Consider the following 19,150-nt stretch of genomic DNA (forward strand, 5'->3'; position numbering starts at 1 on the left):
CTTACCCTATCTCTCCCTATTACCATGATGCATAGCTATGTAATTGGGTGTACTTAAGGTCAGCTTCCTTTGGAAAGAAAGAGGGCGACACATCTAAGCTTTTCTTTGAGCATCTTCCCACATTCGTACACTTCCTTGAAAGTGTGAGCTAGTGGAAAATAAGCTCAATATAGTCAGAATTGACTGTATTGGTTACAATACTGTAGGTGTGTTCAAAAGCTGTGGCTGGTAGGAAGACTTATGGAAAGAAAAGAGAGTGAGAAAACACTCTATGGAAACCAGGTCTCGCCAAGGCGGAAGTATGATCTTATTTTCACTTCACAGATGCAACCCTCACAAAAAGGGTTTTCAGTCCTTCTGAAAAGGACTCCATGGAGGAAGACTGAACATCTTCATGGAGAGACATTCCTCATGAAGGGAAAGCAGGACTCTAAATTTTGGGATGGTAGTACTTCACTGAAAGAATGTGGAACTGGATAGCTTTAAAAGTTGTGGATGATATGCAACTGAGAATCCAAATCAAGGCCTAAATCAGTACTGATCACAGTGAGCAGCAGTAAAATGAACACCATAAACATATGGGAGTACCTTCTGTAGTTAGAAGTTATATCTCTCAAAAACTACCACACTGACAGTAACTCAGTCAAGTCAGCCACTCCTACTGATAGGCCTCTAGAGCCTGATCCTCTCCTTTTCTTCATGTTAAAACTAAGGTAAAAGATGGGAAGGGAAAACTGCAGATAATCTTACTTGTTTAGGAAATGCCTGAATGTGTAAGAACTTGGATTAACATTATCTTCTTTACATAACATAAATATCAAAATTACTGGATCTGGTATCTAAGACACCAGCCTGGGAAGTGGTAGATTGTAAAATCGTAAAATCATAAAATCATAGAATCATAGATGTGACTTTAAATTCAGCTTTTACTACTTTTTCCCTATGTAGTTTTCAACAGATAACTGGATTCTGTCTAGGACCTTTGCTTCACCAAAAATTAAAATTAAAATATACTTTCCTACCTTTCAGGCAGGTGAGTAGATTAAAATACTGAAAACTGTAAAAGGCTATGATAGTAGCACCTTTAATACTTAGGGTTAGGTACCACATGACTGGATTTGCAATAAGCCATTACTTTGATGCCTTATGGGAAATATTTCTATTGATAGGAAAATTCCCCTATGCACTTAAAATCATGAGCTAGCCTTTTCTTCACAGGATATCAAATTCTTCTGGTTTGTTTATGTGTTTAGTATATGTTTATACTACCTGCCCCAGGTGTCATACAATATACTTTGAATACACAGAAACTTTTTTCCTTCATACTGGCCATTAAACGGGCTTGGTCTACAGCTCTCACTCTGGACGAAAAAGCAGGAGCAATCATGGACACCAGATTTACATTAGCTGGTTTAGAAAAAGCATTTATAAATAATCCCAAGGTTTTCTGGCAATACATAATAGTTTGCATCTTAGTGGACAACAGAGCTTTGAAGAGTAACAACATACAGCACTTATAATCTTCAGGGTGATCTGCAAACAGGAACTAATGTCTCCTTTACAGCAGAGATCTTTGAGCTCTCTGTTGACGGACACTTCCCAGCTTTGGCCAGGAACATGATCACCATTGTATGTCTTGTCAATTTGTTTATTTCTACTGCCTGACCTCACTTAAGTACACCAGCCTTTGTGCTTTTATTCTTATCTGCCTCAGAGTAATAGGAGGGAGAGGGAGGAAGAGATTAAGAACTGAGGAGCAAAACTGAGAACATCACATGTGGCACCAGTTTGTTGTTTTGTTTTTTTTTTTTTTCCCCTACCTTAATTCAAGCAAAAGAGTACTTAGAAAGTAGCTTGGAAACCCTTCAGCTGTGGGTCTTTGGCTCTTTGCCTGTTTAACAGAGGTCTTACACAACCTGTGGTTTATGTACTGTCACCTTGATTTCTCTGTATTTTAGCTGGTCTCCTGGTGCCACTGTTTGCCATTGGCCTACCTTCAAAGCGAGTGCCTGTGGACGGTACTCATCTGGTATGCAACATACTGTATGCTTTGACAACTCATGTGGTCTTAATGGGTTTCCCAGTTACAGAGGCTAAAAGAGCAAGGCAGCCTGTTCTGCAGGCTACCACGCAGCAGTTCTTATGAATAAATCCTTTAGATAGGAAAAAGTAAATAATTTGTATGATGTTTGTTTTTTATCTGGTAGATATAATGAAGTCTTTCTCTTCTGCGGCAGGGGAAAGTGCAAATAGGACATCCGCAATGTCATTTAAATGAATAATGACTTGGAGACTAGTTAACTTCATTTCTATAAGGCTTCATATCTTCAGTGCTTGCAGCTAGGTGACATGTTGAAGAAGGATGTCCAGAAATCAGTGTTCTCTTTGTGTTATCTTTGTTCAGCTATCCTATTGCCCTCTTTAAATCTATATGGAAAGAAATATGTATTTCAGAAAGCAAAGTTATTTATAGGCCTCACCTTACAAAACAGCACGGAAACGAACCCTGCTGCAAGGCCCACTTCCTTTGATTTACTTATAGCTTTTGAAGCGGTATCTCATTATCTACTCTTCATCCTTGCTTTTTTTCCTTGACTTTGTTATCTTGATCAGCTTTCAATTACCTCTACACTGGCTTATCCTGATTCCGGATTAATTGTCCTGCCTCTTGTCTTCTTTTTCTGCTTCTGAGTTAATAGTGTAATACATATATTGTTATATAGTAAAAATAGTGAAGCATCTATACTGATAAACTGAAGATGATACAGGAACTTAAGTGCAAGAAACTCTAAAAGTAATTCAGTTTTTTAAACCTTTCTTGGAGATATATTTCATATTATATAAAATTTATCTGCTTCGCCTTTTATATTTCTCACATACTATCATTCCCACTCCTGTAGTCTTCATTTTTATCTTCAAGTTTATTTTGTTTTCAATATACTGATTTTGACAAAAAAACCCCAACCCCCAAACAACATCAACCCTCACCCCCCAAAAAAACCCAGCAGATTTTGGGGGCTTTTTTTCTGAAGCTAAAATGGTGTAAATACATTCTGAAGGTAATACCAATAAGCTATTTAAACTGTGTATGTAAATAATGGAAAGCTATTTTTAACTCACTGTATAATTCTTAACATAAGTGCTCCACTTCTCTGCGTAAAATTAGAATAAATTCTGAAACAGACTGGTTGCCTGGTAGGGTTGGGGTAACTATGACTTATAGAATCTTTTAAACTTACTAGTTTACACATAGAAGATATTTACCCAGCATTCACTAATAATGTAATGTAGTTGTCAATTATTCTGGTTTGATAATAAATGCCATAGCTTTATACCTAGTCCCAGATGTTTGTATTTTAATGTGAATTTTAAGGAGAGGATGAAGTAGCCTAGTCAAGTTGCCTAAATTGGAAGAGGTTAGAACTTTTTAGAAATAAAATGCTACAATCACAAATGGATAGTTTTTCACCAGGAAGCAGAACTCTTCCACCATTTTTGATGATACAACATTTCTTTGATCTTCTAACCTCCTCTTACAGTTTGGCAGAGAAGTCAGTTTCATTATCTTAATTTCAGAGAGAGACTCCTCTCCACTATGAGAACTCATGTCCATCAAGCTATTTTAAGGATATTTTCCACTACTGCTTTTTTCACAATACAACTTGGTGAAATAACTCACAAGGTAACAACTGTGACCTTGAATAAATTTCACTGAATTACCTAAACTCAATAGGATCATAAGAGTTGGTGGTGTAGCATAATAGCACATTGCTGCTATGAGTTTAGCTTCGCACTTTTAAAGGTTTTGCGTTTTAAACCAGTGGAGGTATTAGGCTCATAGCAGTTCAACACACATCTTACTCCACAGGTCATTTGATTGGACTACTGAGTTTAGATGTAACTATGAGATTTGCTCTGAAGCAAGATCTGCTAAAGAGAAGTTGTTTGAAGTGGTCTTAAATACATAGATTTTAAATAAACTCTTAGTTTTGAGCACGTAAATAACAGTATAGCATTACAGACTAAACATTCAAACTTCTGTGAGCTAATAGGCAGTGGAAATTCACTATTCAGTTCAAGGGATACGGAACACAACATTTTCTGAAATGGAAAAAACCTTATTTCATTCACGCTTAAGTGAAAAAAAAAGGCTTCAGTTCATGTGTATCTTGCAGAAAAAGAAATTAGTTCAATATGCCTTTAAACAAGTTTATTTATTCTGAGATAACATTTGCAAAGCACCCTAGAAACAGGAAGATGTGAATTTCTGTTTCTAATCTCAATGGTCATATGATACGCGGCCTTAAGGTAGTAAGCGCCATTCAAAACAGAATAGATATTTTCCATTCATCTAGCATATTTTGTTAAGTTGTAAAAATTTGAAACAAATGTACTCAAAGATGTTAAAAAATCAATGATATCATCAATCTCATATATATAAAGCATATGCATAAATAATTAACTATTTCCTTGTGAGAAGGGTTAAAAGTTTGAGGTTTTTTGGTAACAATCACTTCAGGCAATCTTGTATATATTGTAAAGCTGAAGTTATTTTAAATCATTTCTGTATGTAAAAACTTCATAGCTTTTACAGTTAGATGATTAAGTAAAGAGAAGAAATAAACCAAGGAAAGTCCCTGACTGATGGTGGCATCTGTATTGCTAGAAGCTGACATTTTGAATTCAACAGTATGATTTGTTCATACTTATCTTAATCCCCAGAATTAAATCACTAAAACAGATTTCCTATAAGTTGGTGGGAGAAGTCTGCCCTTGCTCACGTAACGAAAAACAGTAATGGCAGCACTGATTTAAATAAAACCATAGTGGTGAAAGGTGTAGAGGTTGAAGAGCAATATTCACATCTTCAAAAGATGGCTTGAGATGTCGGCCACCACTGATGGGGGCACTATCATGAATGATCCTGGCACACTGAAGAAATGAGAAGTCAGCCTGTGGTGTGGACTGAGAAAGCCCTTGCCCTGTGAGCCCCTAAGGGACCAATGGCACAATTCTGTAAATTTAACATCAGGAAGGACTAAAAGAGGAAATTGCCAAATCTCTATTGATTTCAACAAAATTAGGCTGATTTATCTCAGTCAAGAAGGACTGACGAGGACACATTCTCTACCTCATTTTCTGTAATATTTTTCTCATGTCAGTGAGATGATCTGGATCATTGTTATGCTTTACAAACCAACACATTCTTTACTTAATGCATTTGTGATTCCGCACAAGTCCCTTAGAATGCCAAAAGGCTTAGACCTTTCAGGCAGGAGGTGCAGTTTTAAAAATCTACTGGAGCAAATGAAATGTTTCTTTTCATTTTTCCTTGACATTGAGTTTGAAGATACTATTTCTTCCAATTTAACAAATGCATTGTTAATACTAGCCCTCCTGCAATATGTTCTGTAAAATAAAAACTATTTTGCAAAGCATTTTGTTGTCTTTGGGATTAAGAAAATAAAGTCTTTTGTGCAGTACATGTGGATACAATATTATTCTCTCCGCAAAATAACTGCAGTATGAAAGCATAGTTTGCTCTTTTAATTTTTATTCTTTTAGACACAGACTTCTCTGCACTAGTTTCACAGTGACGACAGTTAGCATGTGGTGGTCTACAACACCGTCTACCAGTATTAACCTATGACCAGACTCTTTGTTAAAACTAATGAACACCAGTAGGGGCCCTATTTTATAGTGCTCTTTCCCCAAAGTTAAACATAGAGAACTTCCCCATATATTTTTACTTTAACTATTGAAACGATAAAAAGAAAACATAAAATGAGCTAAAGAAATTTGTTGCAGCTCCACATTGGCTTTAGCTTGCCTTGTATTCATATGTGGAGACTTATTTGAAATGTTCCTCCTTTTTTGGCTGGTGATGAAGTCAAACATATTAAAGTCTTTCTCAATTGGCTTCTTACAGTCTCTTTACCCCCTGCAGCTTGTGCTGAAAAGGCCAAATTCTGCTTACCTTACCAACAAAAGCAGTTCTTTTGTCTTTATAGTAAGATTATACATGTGGAGAATAGAAGCAGAATTGGGTCGAAAGGGACTAACTTAACTTCAGCAGACTGAAAACAGTTACAGCAATTCAGTTTCAAAATAAGCAAACACACGTGCCATGCCTTTTCCCCTTATTCCCACTGGCTGTCCATTTATATCATTTGGGATGCAGTTACATGCACTGTAAGTAAAGATTTTCTCTGCGTATTTTTGCATCTTATCTCTATATTCTGACTTGGTTTAAAAAAATACAATTGTAATTTGTATTCAGTATTGGCACAGGAGTTCATAAACCACATTTTACAGCATTTTCTAATCAGTTGTAAGAAGAGTTTTGGCTGTGGAAAGGCTACAGTATTGGGCCTATTAACTAATTCCACTGTAAAGTAGTACGTATGTTGTTATTTACTTGGGAAACAAAACTTCACTTTAAATGCATTTTTAAGGTAATCTAATTATCAGGCAGGTATTAGTTTGCAGGCTCTGAAACTCCCTTCCTACACTGTTAGATATAAATCTGTCATCTTGTTTTTACTAAGTTTCTCTTATTTTGCTTAATGCAAGTTGGGTCAGATGCCAAAAAAAAAGAGACCACTGTATGACAACTTTTTTCCTATAAAACCAAACAAGTAATAAAAGATACTGTTTGTAGGCAGTTGAAAATACATACCCATGTGGCATAGTTTTCAAGCAGCTATTGAATACAGCAGAGAGCAAACTCCAGCTGCCTCTGGCTTCTGTAGAGTCTAAACGTGTTTTTTATTTAGAGTCCTAACATGTGATTTTTGTTTGTTTGTTTTGCTTCTCATTTTATACAACTAACTTTTGGAAGGCATTCCTGCAGCTTCGTAGGTTACTCCTAACGGCACAGGCGGCTTTTCTCTCCACCCTACATTGCTGTGCTTTTCCCTAAGGCGCCGTGGTCACCTTTGACACCACCAACAGTAGGTAAAGCAGTAGAAATTGCGGTAAGAAATCAGGCTTGTAGAGGGAGAGGGTTATCTGTTGCTTCTGCAGTTTATGCTGGCCTTAGACGTGCATTTAAAGCTCTTGCTCGACTCATTTACTCGTTCCTCTGCTGACAGGGGTCAGGGTGGAAAGTGATGGGTTTCCATGGAGAGCTGCGTAGTGGGGGTAAGAAGAGTTTAGAATCAGATTACAAAAGACCAAGCAGACACGGGCAGCCTCCGCTGCTCCCTGACTTCGAGGCGCAGGCTGTGCGGAACGCGCGCAGCCCTCCCTGCTGCCGGCTGGCCCGGCAGGGTGTGAAGCGCGCAAGGTGCCCGCGTGGCTCGGACGGAATCGCCGGTCCGCAGAACCACCCGGGCGCCGGCCCTCAGAGCGGCGACAGGACCGGGTCGGAGGCAGAGGAGGTGGGCCGCGCCGGGTGCCCGCCCGGGCGGGGCGGGGCGGGGCCGCTCGGGACGGGGCCCGGCGCGTCCCGCCCCGTGAGGGCGAGCGGCGGGCGGGGGCAGCGCGGTCGCCGCCGCCGCCGCCGGGGCGCAGCTGCCCGCCCGCCGCCGGGCTCGTGCGTGCCTGCGCCCGCACACACCGGCACCCACACGCACTCAGCCCCGCCGTGCGCTGCACATCCAGCGCCGCCGGTGCTGGCCGCCGCCCCGCCGAGCAGCGCGCTTCGCGCTCGGCTGCGGTTTCTCGGCGGGCGCCCAGGTGGCTGCTCCCCGCCCGGCCCCGCTCTGCACGGCCGCCCCTGTCCCGCCTGCCGGCGTCCCGCGGGCGCGGAGCCGATGGGGGCGGGCGGGAGGATGCGCCTGAGCCGCGTCTGCTGCGTTTTCTACCAGCTGTGCGTGCTGTCCAGCGGGATTGCCGCAGGTGAGTGCGCGCCTTCCGCGGGACGGGGCGGCCTCCGTGCCCCACCGGCTGCCGGTGACCGGTACCTGCCCATTGTTAGGCGCCTTAACAGCTGCGCCCGCCCTCTGCGACTGATGGGCGATCAGATAGTGCGAGCCTCCGCTCTGAGGGCGCGTTGCAATGCGATGATCTTCATACGTAGCCCTGTCACCTCTGCAGGGCTGTTCCTAGCGTGAGTGGGATGAATGTGTAAATGAAACAGTCTTCTGTCTCAGTCTAGTGGAAGCTATGTGTTTATGTTTATAAACATAATGCTGGTATGCTGAGATTCTATGTAAATTGTGATATGGTGTGTGTAATAGTCTGACATTACAAGTTAGTGATTTCAATTCAGTTTGATTATAGTGATAATGATCACGGAGCATGCACATCTATCTGCCACTTGTATGTGCACTCGCAAATGTGTGGCCATGGGGATGTGTCTATTTGGCAGCACTTTTGAAATCATTGTGGGTCTTGCAAAACATGCTGAGAACACAGTTAACATTTTCAAATTTTTTTGTTAAGGTTTTCTGTGCTAAAGTAACAATTTTTTTTAGCTGCATGAAAAAGTTGCCGCTTTGTCTAAATGACGAAAGGTTTGTGCAACGCTTTTTGTGTGGAGGTGGTGGTCATGGAGAAGAACATCCTCAGCTACTATTACAAACACAACTACTGCCCAGCTAGAGCTCCAGCTCTCTCACAGTTTACCAGGACTGTGGTGTGTCCCAGACCCCTGAACAGGAACAGGGACTTCCAGCGGCTGGCCCATCTGCCATGTGTAAGGACAGGATGACAGGAGCAAATGGAGCCCATTATATTTTGGGTGGCATGCTTGGTGGGCTGGGAGCCGGGAAGCGAGTGTCATGGGAGACACAGGCTAGGTTTCTGGCAGGCGCTAGGTGCTGCTGGGTGCTCCACTTATTTAAAGCATCTTCTGGCCTTCCCACAGGTTTCCATGCTTCAGAAGAAACTGAGGAGTGGGAGATCGTCTTCCCCTCACTGTGGAGCAGGGGCCAGCAGGAGCCGGCGGGTGGCAGCGGTGGTGGTGGGGGCTGCAGCGCCACCCCCAGCTGTGGGAACCGCAGTGGCACCCTCAGCATCCCTGTCACACCTAGCCCCGTGGCTGGCAGCTCCCGGGAGGTGCGTTCGGTCTCCTCCTTGGTGGATGGGCAGGCACAGGCTGTGGGGGAGGCAGCAGAGGAGGAGGACACTGAGGATGAGTATGAGTCTCGGGAGTTTTACCACTGGTCCCCTCTGCCCCAGGGGTCTGGTGCTGCCTCTCAGTTGCCACCACCACCATCCCCACCACCACCACCTCCAGCAGAGGATGGAGATGAGGTGCTGCTGAGGATCCCGGCTTTTGCTCGGGAGCTCTACCTGCTGCTCAAGAGGGACAGCCGCTTCCTGGCTCCTGGCTTTGCTGTGGAGGAGCGGCTTGGCGGTGCGGGCAAAAGCCCATCTGGTGCTGCACAATTGCAACCTGAGACAGCTTGTTATTACAGTGGTGCTGTCCTCCGCTACCCAGGCTCCTTCGCCTCCTTCAGTACCTGTGGTGGATTGGTAAGATTACCTTGCATGCAGGGGTAACACCAAGGTCTCTATCTGAGTGTCCACTTCATCTGCTGCTTTTCACTCCCATGTCTTTCCTGAGGCCTTCCTTCTTTCATATCCTCTTGGGTCCTACCTCGGTTCTTACCCTTATTTTTAACCATTTTGTCATTCATACTTTTATTACCTCACTTATAATTTTTCTCAAATCCTGCTTCTGCCTTGGTCCAGTGAAGTTTATGTGCTTTGTCCCATTTCTAGGCATGTTTTTGTCTCTCAGTCCCACGCCTTCCTTCTTTGGATCTCCTTTTTATTCTTATGCCATTCTTTCTTCAACTTTTCTCATCTCTGTCTCTAATTTTATCTTGGTCTCCAGTGTGTGCCTGTGATTGGTTACCTCTGTGCTCACTCTCCTTCCTTTTCCCTGGATCATCATCTCTCTTCCAGTCCATCAGTAATCTGTGGTTTTCTTCATTCCCATCCTGTATTTTAAAGTTATCTTTCTCATTTATGTTATTTTCCTTATCTTCTACATCTCAGGTTTCAGACTGTTCTTTCTTTCCTACTTCTACCAATATTTTATGTCTGCTTTCTCATCTTCATTACTCCATTTCTTCTTCCTCATTACTCCATATCTCACAACTTCCCACATGTAGTACGAGTAGTTATTTGGATTTGGGACTCCATACCCTTCTTTCCTTTCAGTTCCTCTGTAGAAGTACACAGTGAAAATGTTCTCAGCAGAAATGTTAAAACAGTCAGACCTTTTGAATGGTTATTACTTCCATGGCATACCTCCCTTACTTACAACATATTTCGCCTGTTATCATTTCTGTTGGGTCAGTCATGATTTTTATAAGATAAAGACCTGAACTGGGTGCACTGACAACAGCAATGGTGATAGAGTGAGCTGCAATCCCAAGATATTTGGAAATGGATGGAAAGAGTAAAAAGCAGCTGGGATGATGTAGAAAGCTGGCAGGATTTAAAATAAAACCTATGATTACTACTATTATTCTCACTTTGGGCCTTTATATAGCATCATAAATGTGCACGCCTGCAGCACTTTACAGAATATAGAATACAAACAGTACGGTAGTGGCACTAGGGATAGTTACCATCACCATGATCCTGGGATTTTTGCGTGGCTAGATGGGTGTAAATCAACACAATCACATGATGGATGTTTCCTTGTATTTCTTTCCAAATTTGAACATCTAACTTGTTCCATTGTTGATTCATGAAGATATGCCTGCCTGGTTTTTATTTGCATGGTCATGAACTGAAACCAGGTAGAATGTGGAAATTTTGACTGCCTATTCATGTGCCTGCTTGGACTTACTCGAGTCAAAACCCAAACTGAAAGTGGTGGAGAGGGAACATGTGTGAATTGACACCAAATAAAATATTTGCCTGTACTCCTGCAAAGTGAAACCGCCAAGTTTCACACAACTCCAAGTGGTTGGCATCTAATAATTGACATTTTGTCAGATTTTCCAAAGCATGGTGGCAGAATTAATTGTGGAGAAAAGTCAGCTGAAGGTGGTTTGAAAGCAATCAGGTGAAGGATTTTTATGTTTTCAAAAAGCTTTTGACTCCTGTACTCCGTGTTCTTGTTAGAATTTTTCTTTTTTCTACATTGCGTATGGGTAAAATTAGGTTAGAGAAAATCTTTGCAAAGAAATTGGTAGAGATAGTTGTCAAAAATATCTGCTCAAAAGTGATGCATGTCACTGCGTATCTGTAATTCCTTTGGCTTGATTTATAAATTGAAATTCACTGTTTAAACAGGCCCCAGTTTCCTAGGACCCCTCTTTGTAATTTATGATTCAGTCAGACTTTTCCTAGGAGTACCAGCTTACTCCCAGCTTACTAGCTGTCTAAGCATGCATGTGCTCAGATCATGGTCCCCATTCAGAAAAGGGAAACATGATCTGCAGCTGAAATATAGACTATTTGTCTATCTCAAGTAAAAGTGGGAACTGTTGTTGGTGTTGACTGGTGTGGTCATGATCCTCTACTGCATAGTCTTGTTTGCAGTGAAATAGTTAAGCAGCTGTTCTTCCTGAGAGTATTGCTGTTTCAGTCACATAGTTAAAAAAAAACAATTGCACAGTGCTATTATGTCAGAGTTGTCATAACAAATCTTAAGTTGTTTGTCATTCTTTATTCAGTCATTGCTTGGGCTTTATTACATATGTAAGTTGCTCTATTTCCAAGTCTTGAAAAAATATCATACATACACTGCATATTCCACCCTGTTCTGTTTCCTCTAGGCCTTGCCTTGCAAGAACAGCCAAGCAACGTTTCAAACTACGTTTTCTCTTTTAAGATGTAAAAATACATTGAAACTTGAACTTACAAGTATTTAATTATAGTTACATCAATTATGATTTATTTTTTAATGTTAAATATGAAGAAATTTTGGAGAAAAATATGGTATGAATGTCTTTGATATATTGTCATTTCAAAACCTTGCAGGTTTGGGTTAGGATTACCAGGCTGCAAACACTTTGGAAAGCTAAACAAGTGGGCTGTGAGTCCCTTACTGTGCAGCTTAGATTCCACTCAGCAATTTTTCTTTTAAGTGTGAAACAGCATCTCAGTTAAAAACAAAACTTCCACCATTCCACTCCTTAAATAGTAGCCTTTCACTGAATGTCTTTATTCACCAAGGAAAGTAACTGTAGTCTGATAGTAGTGATTTTGCCACAGAGGAGGAAGGCTGAAGAAGTGTAAAGGCCAATAGAAAAGGTTTGGCCATCATGTGCAGGGGAGGGTTGTACATGGCAGTACAGATGTGTGGCTGATACTGTAGGGCTAGTTTTGTGAAAAGATCTTTGATAAAATGAAAAAATGGCCTAGCATGAAATTGTTTTGCCGTCCAATTAGGATGTTGGTGTTTGTTCCAACTTCTCAAGGCATGGAGAGACCATGCCAGTGGCGTTCAGGAAATTGCAAAAATGTCTATGTAGAGCTGCTCCTTCTATAGGCAGAAAGACAGAAGAATATTATTACAGATGTTAGGCACCTTATCCCCTAAAATGGGATTTAGATGCTTTTTGAATAGTTCACTGGTTGCAGTTGGCTAAAGCATGTAAGATACAGCATAATGTTAAAGCTTCCCCATATTTCTTATTTGACAGTTCTTGAGAGCTTCAGTAGGGTTTTTTTTCTTGAGCTGTTCATTGAAAGCCAATATGGAGGGGTGATAATAATGGAGTTCATAACATACCATGTTACGAACATACCATGTTAATCAAGTGTAAAATGAGAGCTGTAGTCCCAGATAAATACTAACCAAATTCTGACTGCCAGGATTGGCTTTGTTTGGCAACCTATCTTGACAAATGAAGGAAACGTAACTCAGTGAGTATTTTCTAATCAAACTAAAGATTGGAGATATGCATGGCCTGTCTAGAAACTCCATCACCATGACCTTGGTGTAATCTCAAAGCTCACATCATCTATAGTGATGGCCCTATCCAAATCCTTGGTAAAACACTTGTGGATTCTTACATCCTTTTGCAGCTCAATGGGATTCTGCACTGCTGCTGCAGGAAGATTAATAAGGAAAGGTTTCCAAGTATTCTCCATCTGTATGCTTACTTCCCGCTGCTTGCTCATCATTAGCAAAATGCCAGGATGTAAGCAGTCCTGCTGATGCCAGTGAGACTGTTCTTCTGAAAGTGATGAGTTGCAGAGCTGGAGCATTAGTTACGAAATGGTTGCTTCTACTACTTGCTTATCTTTTGCCATAATATTTGAAGTAAGAAAAAAAAAAGCGCATGTTAAATGTTGTTGAACAGTTTTCTTTGTAACTGGTGATATATTTAACTTAAAACTGGTAGTTCTTTCAGAGCATGCTGTAGGAGAAACTTACTGTGGACTTAGAATGAAGAAATCTGGCTATTGGTTCTTTATCAATGATCTGGTCTGCTGCTAGCATGGAAATTGAAGTAATCTCATTATGTTTCTCCAAAGAGAGCTCTAAAGAAGGCAAATGTGTGCTTTATCCTCTATTCCTTTAATTTCAGAAAGAGAAGCCTTCAGTGTCGTTTTTTCTCAGCGCTGAATTGCTTAGGTAGTGATCTATGGCTGTATGGTGACAGGCAAGGCTTTTCCCAATGTTTCTTTTTCTTTTTAACTGAAACAGTTGGCAATGCATAGAGAACAGCTAGGTAGAGAAAGGTTTGAATGTCTTCTTATACCTAAACCAATGGGTTTTGTTTAGACTGTTAGGAAGTTCAAACAAGAACAAATGTATACACAGAGGATGGACAGGAGAATGCAGCTTCATACAGCTATGCTGTTCATTGCAGCAGTTAGCAGGTTGTCTAATAGAACATGTGTGGAGATCTGCCTAAACAGACAGCATTGCCAGCTGGGTTAATTTACCGGAGAGAAGCTTTGAAATCCATCTGACTGGTTCTGTAGTTTCACTGGATCTTAAGAATGTGAAATGGTCAATAGCATATTTATAGTTCTGTAAATCCTTAGAGTCAGTGTCAATAGTCTTTGCAATGAAAATGAATGTGCATTTTCCTGGTGACTTGGGTCCTAACACTTGTCCAATCCAATACAGGGAAGAGCTCTTTCTAGAGAAACATTTGGTGCTTTTGTTAGGCCTCATTAAGAAGCAAGTATTTAAAAATCTGATCAATATTTTATAGGCAAGTAGTCACAGATTTACTCCAGCTGTTATATGTGTATCTAAAGAGCACCATCCAAATCCATGCAGCCAGCATCAACAAAAGAATGGGTGTCAGTGGTTCTGTGTCATGCAGAGATGTGCCAAGTATCATGGGACATTTTGACAAATAATTCTGATGGTAACCTCCTCCTTTTACACTAAGACTGAAATAAATAAGGGTGTGAAAAAACCCCGTGTGCCTTCTTTGGCTAGTGGAATGCTCATATGATACTTCAGAAAGATTTTTAAAAAGCCCTTGAAACACCTTTACAGGAAATATATGTTTGATTTTTTTTTTTTTATTTCTGTCACAAACTGTCTTTTGAAGATTAGTGCTATTGGCGAATAGTAAGGAAATGACAGATGATTGATTCAAGGTATTTTAGATTTTTTTTTAAATTTTTTTTTTTTTTTTTTTTTTTTGAATATTTTAAATTCATGTGACCCTTAAATTCAGGACACATAATAGAGCTCCTACAAAACTGGAATTTTTTATTTTGTATGTATACATTGAAGGTAGTTTGACTTTACATGCTGTCTCAGAAGAAGCAGAATGAAATTGTAAGAGAACAATAGTAATGAAATAAAGAAAGCCCCAACTTTCTGTAGTGCTGAAATTCTGCACATAGTCACTTTTGAGGATAGGGTTGACGTCTTTCCTCCTAGAAAAAGATTTTAACCACAGTTTTTCTAGATTTTTGTGTGGGAAAACTTCTAAGGTATGAAGTTTTTAGTTACGCTACCTAATGATTCCTGCAGTGAGAATAGTGTCTGACATGACGAGTATACATGAATTTTTGGGCAGCTTGGGCACTTTTGGAGGGCTGTACTGAATTCCATTTTGGTTGTACAGCTCCTTTTGGTGGCACTGCAGTACTTAACCTGCTGCAACTCCTGTTCTGGCATAGGGTTGCACTGACTGGGAATGTATTGGGTGCAAGTAATGAACCTGACATTTGCTTTGCCATGCACGTGCAACGTAAAGCATCCCTGCTTTTGTGGGGCTCTTGGAGCAGGTGGTCAGGAGCAGCTCACAAATTCAGAAATTGCTCTGGGAAGCTGTGCTGTTACAGGTTGTGAGCTCCTGGTGTAAGGCTCTGAGACTTAATAGACTTCTTGCTTCAGTCAAGCTGGAGAACAGCTACCACATTACACATCCTGGGCCATACAGTACCAACATGCAAACCTGAAATGGGTTAAATACCAAGCCTCTTGTCAACTAAAAATGGTACCTCTGCCTCCCCACTTCAGAGATGTTGCAGTTACACCTTGGTATTGAGTAACTTCCACAGCAGATGCTTTTCCAAAAGAAACTGGAGACAATTACAGCTGCTGTTGTGCTGAGGGAAAGCATTAGAAAACAGAGCTCACGAACAATTTTTCATAAAAGGGCAGGGGGGAAGATTGCTAGCAGTATTTGTGGTCCATTTGATACATACAGGTTAAAGTTTGACATTACAGAAGGAAGATTATGAAATTATATAGGATTGTACTTAAAGACTTAAAGTGAAGAACACCCTCCATCCTTCCATATACCCAACTTCTTGGGATCGTCAAATGAAAGAGAGGAAAAATTCAAGCAGTAAAGTATGTATTTATTTAGATCCTCTCTTTTTGAAAAATAGGGCTAACTCAACACAAAAAGATTTGGGAAATCACAGGTGGGTTTTTTGGAGGCTTTTTTGGTTACCTGTTTAGAATGCTAAAGTCTTTATTTCTTAGTCCAGAGTCTGCCTACTGTTGCATTGTGAATTTGTTAAATGAATGAAACTTTGTTGAGAGGGGCAGAATGAGGTATGTGAATGAGGGTACCCTGTGAGTATCCCTTACTGAGAACTTGCAGGTTCTCTAAATTTGCTTTGTTGACTTTAACTTACATCTTACTTGTGTTTTAAACATCTTTAAATGGGCGGTATAAAATAGGTGGGCTAAGTAAGACACGGATGGAAATGTCAGCCCTGAACAGAAAGCAGCTTTGGTCTGTTATGAAGGTGGGTTTCTTTGCACAAAAAAAAAAACAGAAGCAAGCCTGGGAAAATAAACTGTTGAAATAAAATTTGGGTTTCCCACCTCTGCATAAGGTAGAACTGATGGAATGTGGTGGTGCTCCTGGGAGAGTACCATACTTTCAATGTATATCTTGAATCTGGACTGCGTTGTTCCTCCTGGATTTGCATAGCAGTGGAAAGTGGGAGAGAGGAGGGCAACCAGGCTTCTAGGGAGTCTGGTCTGCAATGGGACAAAACAAGTTGTTTACTTTCGCGTGCTTAGGCGCTACACCATCTTCCTCCAACAGGCTTACCTGCTTTTTTGTTAATCTCTCTGTAACACTAAAATTCATCATTAACATCAAGAAAGTGACTATGGCCAGCTGGAATAACCAGCATGTATGTACAAGCAAAGCACTATTAACAAACATTGCTTTATGTTCTCTGAGCAGAAAGTTAATTACAAACAGAATTTCTGAATATGCTGGGGTTTTTTTTGTGGGTTTTTTTTTCTTTTCTTTCTTTGTTTTTTGTAAAGAAAAGGAGTATGGAGATGATATTTTAAATGTTTGATTAGTGTCATCAAGAATCATAAACCAAGGAAGATAAAGGACTAAAACCTCTGTTTTTATTTTCCTTCTTAAGCCCTGATGCTGCAGTCTGGATGAAACAGCATTGGTTGGATTTTTGTTTTGTGTATTTGGGAACTCTTGCTAATTAATAAGAAGAAAAAGTCTTTTAAGCATAGGAACAATAGTGTTAATATAAATCTGAAAGGTTTAGAAAATCGATTTAGATTTAGCCCGAGACTACTTTTGAACTATAATGATCTCTGTTTCCTTTAATATTAAACACTGTGGCATGGTATGTGAAATGTTGGGCCAACATGCCTCAGACCATGTGGTAATGATTCCTTTCTTCTTCTAAGAGTTATCGTATAATCATGTAATCACTCCATCCTGAAACAGGTTTGATTTGTGATTCCAGTCTTGTTTATAATAGCCTGCTGTTCTCCTAAAGTGCTTAGTTTCTGTACAAATACTTCCTTTACAATGTATTTCCAAGCCATAATTAGAGTTGAGAAATATGCTGCCCCAGAGCAGCTTTATTTTAAAAAACTGAGACTGTCGTGAATCACTTTAGATTGCTACCCCTTGTAATTATTAAGTATAAAATTGTCCAGGTTATTTTGCAAGATACAGAAGTGATACAGTAAATCTCACTTTTTCACTCAGAAAAAAACAGGTAAGTTCATTGAGTACAGTTTTTGCATTAATTAAATTAGTGAAGTTCTGACCCCCTAATTTGAAAGTAACTGTTTTAAAAAGTAAAGACAGAGCACAGAGACTCTCCCAGCTACATCTGTTTTGGCTAGTGAAATAGTGAAATTAGCATTTTTCCAAGTCTTTTATCCCTGACCATTCTTCATATCTCATGGTATGTGCCGATTGTTTCTTCTCTAGCAGGTGAACCAGAATTTTTAAAAGAAACAAATATTCTCTGTGTTGTAACCCTTGTAGTTTTGGTTTAAAAGCACTACTGTTTGTCTTTCTTTTTAAAAATATTTATTGGACCTGAAAGAATGGAGATTCAGTTTGGTTGTTAATGACAGATTGTGATAGGGGGAAAAATAAGAAGATCCATGATTTCCAAGGTGTAATACCATAAAAACAGGGAAGCTGGGAAATAGGGAAAAATAGAAGGCATCAGGTATGGGAGTCATGGGGCTGATGGTAGATGAGGATATTCAAGGAGGAGTCTGTGAAAATTGATGATCTCGTAGAGGTAGCATGCAAATGATGCACACCTTTCTTTGCTATGTGATAAAGAGATCTACCAGGGTATGAAGAGTTGAGTCAAAGCCATTTGGATTTGTAGGAGAATGAGATGTTTGCGGAAATTCTGTAGAGCGCGTGCCTTTCCTTGGTTTACTCAGTCTCTTACTAATGATGTATGGATGTGACATGAGGGTTGGTTGGTTGCTTCTTGTTTGGCAGAAGAAGCGATGTAATGGAAAGAGCGGGAAATATGCTGAGCACATGCATGTGTGTTATATTGCATATCCACGCGGTAGTTGGTCAAACTTTTATAAAACAGTAGACCAAAATATCTATATTAGAGGTACATCTGTTTTACATTAGCAGTTCAGTTAACCCTTCATTGTTAACGTGTCATTGCCTGGACAATCTGGTCTTCTTGGTTATTTCTGTTGCTTCTAATAATGGCATAAAGAAGCAAAGAAATATTACTTGGAAGGAAATGAATGAATAAAATTTCTAGTGTTAGTTGTGGAACAATGTATTTAGAATGATAAATTGATATCAGAACAGTTGCTAATAAACATGCATAAGTGAATAGAAGTAAAAATTTTTGGAAGCCTGTGCTATATATGTTTTTCTTGGGTCTGCTGGTACTTCAGTCAGAACTACTTTCTGAATGAGTTTTGCATCCAAAAATGTAGAAATTTGCCCAAATGTGAAATGATTTAGTTTCTGTGTGATTATCCTCCAGCAATTGCATATGCTTGTTTTATGATCTTAGCTGTTCTACCTTAAGTTCTCATTAGATGTCAGAAGTTTAACTGGGTCAAATCAGGTCAAGCTTATTTGGATAGCGGTATGTTAAGGAAAATACAGATATTTCTGCACATGATGTTAATTCACTTAATGGGGAAAACTTTTTATGATTCAGTACAGAGTAAATATCCTGTTATGGCCTTCTGGGCTTAAGGGGAATGCTAGGTATGCGAATTGCCCAAGTGATGACTAGAGCCACTATAGTAATGCCATCTTTTATAAACATTGTTAAACAATGCTTCAGGTGTGCTTAAACTTCTCAGAGCTCTTTTTGTTAGTGAGAACACTGATTAGCCTGGCAACTGGGTTATAACTTGGAAAACTCAGGTGTAACTCTGCCTCAAGGCTTCTGGTATGGAATGTTTCATGTTCCTTCTCGAGATGGGAGGCAGGAATTAAAAAAAAAGACATAATAACTGTTGAAAAAAGCTGAATGCCTGTTATTCTGGGATATAGAAGTGGGTGAAGGGTGAGTTCTTATT

At 40.1% G+C, this 19,150-nt stretch overlaps 1 protein-coding gene across 1 annotated transcript in view; it reads left to right on the forward strand.

Annotated features, from left to right (window-relative positions):
• Nucleotides 1–7,757: 7,757 nt before the first annotated feature.
• Nucleotides 7,758–19,150, forward strand: part of ADAMTS19 (ADAM metallopeptidase with thrombospondin type 1 motif 19) — a 147,811-nt gene continuing 136,418 nt past the window's right edge. Inside the window, exons 1-2 of the mRNA XM_030470481.1 lie at nucleotides 7,758–7,842; nucleotides 8,813–9,423. Of these exons, the coding sequence (XP_030326341.1) occupies nucleotides 7,758–7,842; nucleotides 8,813–9,423 (696 nt within the window). The remainder of the gene's footprint in view (nucleotides 7,843–8,812; nucleotides 9,424–19,150) is intronic.

This window comes from Strigops habroptila, chromosome Z, assembly GCF_004027225.2.
Source record: "Strigops habroptila isolate Jane chromosome Z, bStrHab1.2.pri, whole genome shotgun sequence".
In the NCBI taxonomy this organism is placed as follows: Eukaryota; Metazoa; Chordata; class Aves; order Psittaciformes; family Psittacidae; genus Strigops; species Strigops habroptila.